General features: G+C 33.2%; 1 protein-coding gene across 1 annotated transcript; it reads left to right on the forward strand.

The window, feature by feature from the left end:
• The first annotated feature begins 1,360 nt into the window (after window positions 1-1,360).
• On the forward strand, window positions 1,361-5,982 carry LOC132738845 (17-beta-hydroxysteroid dehydrogenase type 6-like). The gene is made up of 5 exons (XM_060726448.1): window positions 1,361-1,798; window positions 2,295-2,553; window positions 3,171-3,334; window positions 3,992-4,094; window positions 5,732-5,982. The coding sequence occupies exons 1-5, from the start codon at window positions 1,477-1,479 to the stop codon at window positions 5,835-5,837; spliced, it is 954 nt and encodes a 317-aa protein (XP_060582431.1). The 5' UTR covers window positions 1,361-1,476; the 3' UTR covers window positions 5,838-5,982.
• Window positions 5,983-6,487: the final 505 nt, after the last annotated feature.

Here is a 6,487-nt window from a genome sequence, read left to right on the forward strand (position 1 = left end):
GTGTATTTCAAAGACAATTAACTAATTTCTTGCAAGTTAAAGGTTGATTCCGAGGGATCACCCTTTTTCCAGATGTTTATACTTCAGAACAGCAGGTGTCAATTGCCATGTTGCTGCTGTAAAAGTTGCCTCTAATTCATATTTTTTTATATTTTTTCTGGTCTTTAGGGATCATTGAAATTGGAGTACCGCGCAAGCCGGTGCTAGGGGCATAAGAGATGTTGCACGATTCCGTTTTCCCTCATGTACAGACTAATTCAAACCGAGTCAAACCAATTTTCATGTAATTTTGTTTTGATTAATGATACTTTTTTGTTAGTATATACACATTTATTATGTGTTACACTGGAATTTATATGTTTAGATATTGCTTGTTTTCTTAACTTAAAGAAAGACTTACCAACACTTTATCATATGAGTGGAATATATAATTCCTCTGATTGAAAATATTGAAACTCGTTGTGTTTGTGTTGAATTTCGTTACTTTTGAAAAAGACTAGTTTTATGTAAAATATTAATATGCATGTAGTTTACAAAACCAACATAATGCGTTTGCGACCAGCATGGACCCAAACCAGCCTGCGCATCCGCGCATCCATACAGATCCTATAACAAGTAGAGAAACTGATAGCGAACAGCATGGATCCTGATCAGGCTGTGCGGATGCGCAGGCTGGTCTGGATCTATGCTGGTCGCAAACCCATTATGTTGGTTTTGTCGTGACACGGCTCAAATTTATTTCCTGTGCAGCTAATCATACATACGAAGTAAGTGGTTTCGGGATTTTTATCTATTTTCTCAAGAGGATATTGGTCACTTTGCATCAGAAATGCTATGTCTTACTATAACATTGATCTACATTATTACAAACACGGAGATGTCACGAGAATATACATTGTCAAAATGAATGTAAAGTTGTCAAATATATGGCCGAATAAACAACAATTAGGTAAATGGTGCATGAAGTTCAAACCTGGCTGTACGCTTGGTGAAGAAAATAACACATTTATGTCCGTCTTGTCATTTTGTACCGACTTTCAAATTGTGTTGACAGATATTTATCTTAAAGAATTCTCATAAATAAGGGTAACATTTTATATTTCAGATAATTTTCTTTAATTGAGAAAAGAAACACTTAAATTCATTTTTTTATATTTGCAGTAAAGTTGTCATCTTTGTATATAAATGTTTACCTTAAGAGAATATGATGCCATATTGATTAATTTAACAACGGTAGATCAGAACTGCGTTTAAAATTCAATTTAATTATATTAGAGATGTTATGTAAATTAATTCGTTAATTCAATATTGTATCTACTTGAAATCTTAAAAGCATGTCTCGTATGCATGTGATTTAAATGAAGCTTAAATTTCCTCATAAGATTTATCTTTTCTACACGCATTTAAGTGTATATTTTAAAGTTCATTTGTGAATTATATTTCTTAAATATTTGGTGGAATAAACTTAGTATTTAAATGGAGCTATCTCTTATTTGTGCCGTTGTGGTGATTATTGGACTGATCTTTGAATATTTTCTGAGACAATTAAAAGTTGGAAATTATGAATCTCGATACATACTTATAACCGGATGTGACTCGGGATTCGGACACGATTTTGCTAAAAGGGCTGATGCATTAGGATTCAACGTGTTTGCATGTTGTTTAACAAAAACTGCAGCCCAGAAATTCAAAGACACGAGTTCTCAAAAATTAGTTGCATTAGAAATGGACGTCTCAAAAGATGCGAGTATAGAAAAATCATTAGAAATAGTAAACCGGACGCTGCCCGAAGGGAAAGGTACTTTTGTCTTATTATATTTGCTTCAATATATAACTAAAGTATACAAACATTTGTACAGTATAGTTTGTGTTTTCATTTATATCTTTTTCGTGATAGGAGAAATACTGTTATGGTAAATCTCTTGCAATTGCGGACTTGGCTATGTTTTCATCACTTAAGAGAATAGTCCTGAAAATTAAAAACCTTTCGTACAGATTGGCCCTAATGATATTAAACAATATTCACAGAAAATACCTATATATAAATCAATTGATTATGAAAATGTTGAAGTAACTGTGGTTTGCAGAGGAAGGGGGTTTATCTCTCCTGCCAAAGAAGCGCCTATGCCGTTAAAAACAAAAATCATACTTTAATCTGAAATTATTACTTTGTGTGTGTGTGTGTTAAATTCAGAATTGAGAATTTTTCATGCGAGCTTGACATATGTTATTTTCGCCTCTTCCATTTCATAAAAAAATAGTATCATAATATCCGAAAATATATATTTTTACAGGATTGTGGGCAATAGTAAATAATGCAGGCATTTTAGGCGGGATTGGATCGACACATCTTCATACTAGACAAGACTATGAGAACACCTTGTCTGTGAATCTTTACGGGGTTATCATGGTCACAAAAGCATTCATGCCGCTGGTTTTGACAGAGAAAGGGCGCATCGTTAATACCTCAAGCTGTCTTGGAAGAATTGCGCTCTTGAATTCCTCATATTGTATATCAAAGTATGGCGTGGAGGCATTCTCTGATGTTTTACGGTAACTAGTGTCTCATTTTATTATTTGAGCCGCGTCATGAATAAACCAACATAATGGGTTTGTGACCAGCATGGATCCAGACCAGCCTGCGCATCCGCGCAGTCTGATCACGATCCATGCTGTTCGCTATCGGTTTCTCTACTTGTAATAGAGTTGGTAAGCGAACAGCATGGATCCTGATCAGACTGCGCGGATGCGCTGGCTTGTCTGGACCCATGCTGGTCGCAAACGCAAATGTTGGTTTTGTCGTGACGCGGCTCATTTATTTTATTATTCATACCTATTCTTCTCTGTGATTAACCTGTCAATAATTGCATAAATTATGTTCCGGCGGTCAGTGCACACGATACATACACACAACCTTTAATGAATTCTCGGCGAGATATGTCTCATTGCGTATTAGTTATTTATTATGTATAGATGCATATGTTATAGCTCATATTGCCATGTTGTGTACATGTATAAAGTATTGGATATCATTATATGTATATGATCTATAATATCTGCAATCCCATTATTTGTCAACAGAACAAATCATAGCCTATGAACTCTGCTATTATATAAGATTCTTTACTATTTAGCGAACGAGGTCGGTCAAATTATTTTTTTCTTATCAGGCGAGAACTTTACAGAACAGGAGTCAAAGTACAATTGATTGAACCTGGAGCTTTCAAAACACCAATATTCGGAAGGGATTATATCCGAAAAATGGCAGAAAACAAAGTAGCAAGTTTACCAGCAGACGTTAAGTCCGATCTTCCAGAAGATGCCGTAGATCAGCGTAAGTGGCCATGGCCAAAACAAGGATGATATACATGATCTAATATCACATTGATTAGATTGTTTGTTTGTTTGTTTGTTGTTGTTGTTGTTTGTTGTTGTCTTTTTCCCTTTTTTTTGCTTAGTTATTAAAACAATTGTTTAATAATGAAAGGTCAAAGATAAATAGAATAAAGCAAAGCACGAACTACAATTTAGGTGGATATATTCTAAAGTCGTCATCATCATCATCATTATCTATAGTGAATTTCTTCTAGCTAAAACATGTACCATATTTTCCTTCCAAATACTGACTTTTTTTCTTCATTTTTTAAAAAAGTCTTAGGCCAATGTCATCTAATATTTCACAAATATAAAAGATACAATAAAATGGAATTTGCTCCAACCTGAAAGATAGGAATTAATGAAGTACGGCATAACATGCAGTAACACAGCTCCTGCTTATGTTTATCAATTCCATCTTTCAATAGAGCAAAATAAAGTTTCATTGTTTAAGTAGTTTAACTTTTATAAGTAAAGTTATGTATTGCTATACATCTAGTGATAGTTTTTTCTGATCATCTTTAACTTAGTTGTTAACCATTGCTTCCGAGTAATTTTTATGACATAATCATATACTTTTGTTTCATTTAAATTTTTTTTATTTTTTTTTATGAAGTCGTTGGCTCAATCCGCCGACTGGAAGAGACTGGTTCAACAAACACACAGATCGTGGTGGACGCCTACCTCCATGCTGTCACAGCATTGTTCCCACTAAAGAGGTAAAATAATCGTTTACACCGTATTATCAAAAGAATAAATGTTGAAAAATAAACAACTTGTATTTGGCCTAATTACTAAACTATTATTCAAGTGTAACTTTAAGAACCATTGTTTGAAAGCGTTCTTTATTGTCCTAATAGGCTAAGAGAAATCAGTTTTGGAATGTGTGTGAGGACGTTTCTGACGTAATAAAGTTAGGTTATGGTTGAGTTTATGATTTATATGATTGCAATATGACATTACGTCCCGTTTGAGTATAGGATTGCAATATGACATTACGTTACGGTTGAGTATATGATTGCAATGTGACATTACGTTACGGTTGTCTATATGATTGCAATATGACATTACGTTACGGTTGAGTATATGATTGGAATATGACATTACGTCACGTTTGAGTATATGATTGCAATGCGACATTACGTTACGGTTGAGTATATGATTGCAATGTGACATTACGTTACGGTTGTTTATATAATTGCAATATGACATTACGTTACAGTTGAATATATGATTACAATATGACATTACGTCACGTTTGAGTATATGATTGGAATATGACATTACGTCACGTTTGAGTATATGATTGCAATATGACATAACGTTACGGTTAAGTATATGATTGCAATATGACATTACGTTACGGTTGAGTATATGATTGCAATATGACTTTATTTTACGGCTTATTATATGTTTGTATTATGACATTACATTATTGTTGAGTATATGGTTGCAGTATGACAATATGTTACGGCTAAGTATATGATTGTAATATGACATTACGTTACGGTCGTCTATACGGTTGCAGTAAGACATAATGTTACGGTTGTCTTTAATGTAAAATTAATTTAGGTTGTCTTCATGATTTCAATATGACAATACGTTACGGTTGAGTATATGACTGCTGTATGACAAAACGTAACAGTTTAGTATATGATTGCAATATGACATTACAGTACGGTTGAGTAATATATGATGGCAATATGACATTATGTTACGGTTGTCTATATGATTGCAGTATGATATAACTTTAAGATTGTGTATGCGATTGCAATATAACATTACGTTACGGTTTTTCTTTATGTTTATGATTGCAGTATAAAATAACATAACGGTTGTCTATATGATTGCAATATGACATTACGTGACGGTTGTCTTTATGATTGGAATATGACATAACGTTACGATGGTCTTTATGATAGCAATATGATATTACGTTACGGTTGTCTTTATAATTGCAGTATGACATTACGTTCGGTTGACAATTTGATTGCACTATGACATTACGTTACGGTTGAGAGTATGGTTGCTGTATGACATTGTGTAACGTTTGAGTATATGATTGCAAAATGACATTACGTAATGGTTGCCTATATGATTGCTGTATGACATAACGTTACGGTTGTCTATATGATTGCAGTATGACAGAACGGTACGGTTGCCTAAAATTTCTAGATGAAAGTATTCTCATAAAAACATATTAAATTAAAATTATATGTCTGAGAAACATGTTCATGTTAAGTGATAACATTTAAATATAAACCTTTTACATTCACATACGTTATGATAGGAAGTCTGAAAAGGTGTGCCTGGTGATTTTCTTCCCTTTCATTACCATTTTGGTTGTATATTGTAGATACATGGTGGGTAATGATAGCAAGTATGCGTACCGTCTGCTTTCGATCCTCCCAGAATGCATCAGTGATTTTTACGTTGACTTGAGGGACGCACGTTCTATCTAAGATGACGATTGAAGATTGCATATAAATTATAGTTTCCGATGGATCACATTCTTTCAGATCTTTATATCTATATATGTTTATAAATATTGTATTGGACATTATGTATACATAAAATTTAGTAGGAATAAACTTGTAGCAAAATATACGATTTACAGTCAAACATTAATAATGTTTTATTTACATACCATATGAAAACTAATCGTATTTTAATAAAACTTATTGCAATTCATCGCATGATTTATTTGTTGTTAAATGTAGTATTTAATCTTAGTCTATTCGTATTGCTAATGTGTGAAGGTAAAAGGGATAGATTTAATTTAAATATATATGAAGATATAAATCAAAATGTTTTAAAAAAAAAATAAAAAGGCGAACAGGCCCAAAATAGCAATTAGGGGGAATAACAATTTTAAAAAGAATTTTAAAAAAGAAGAATTTAATACTAAGGATAACAAAATGGTCGGCGGGTACGCCATCCCCATATTATTTCACCAGGGATCTTTAAAAAGTATTCAGTTTTTAAGGCAGAGGGGGCCTCAATGGGACAGCGTTTAAAGTGAATCGGGGATGGGATTTTTTGCGTCACTTTCAATTCGCACTGTACGTCTGCTCTGGATGTACAGAATAAACTTTTTTTTGCGGAAGGGTTT

Source organism: Ruditapes philippinarum, unplaced genomic scaffold, assembly GCF_026571515.1.
Source record: "Ruditapes philippinarum isolate M1 unplaced genomic scaffold, ASM2657151v2 ctg13333_1_1_1_1, whole genome shotgun sequence".
NCBI classification, from domain to species: Eukaryota; Metazoa; Mollusca; class Bivalvia; order Venerida; family Veneridae; genus Ruditapes; species Ruditapes philippinarum.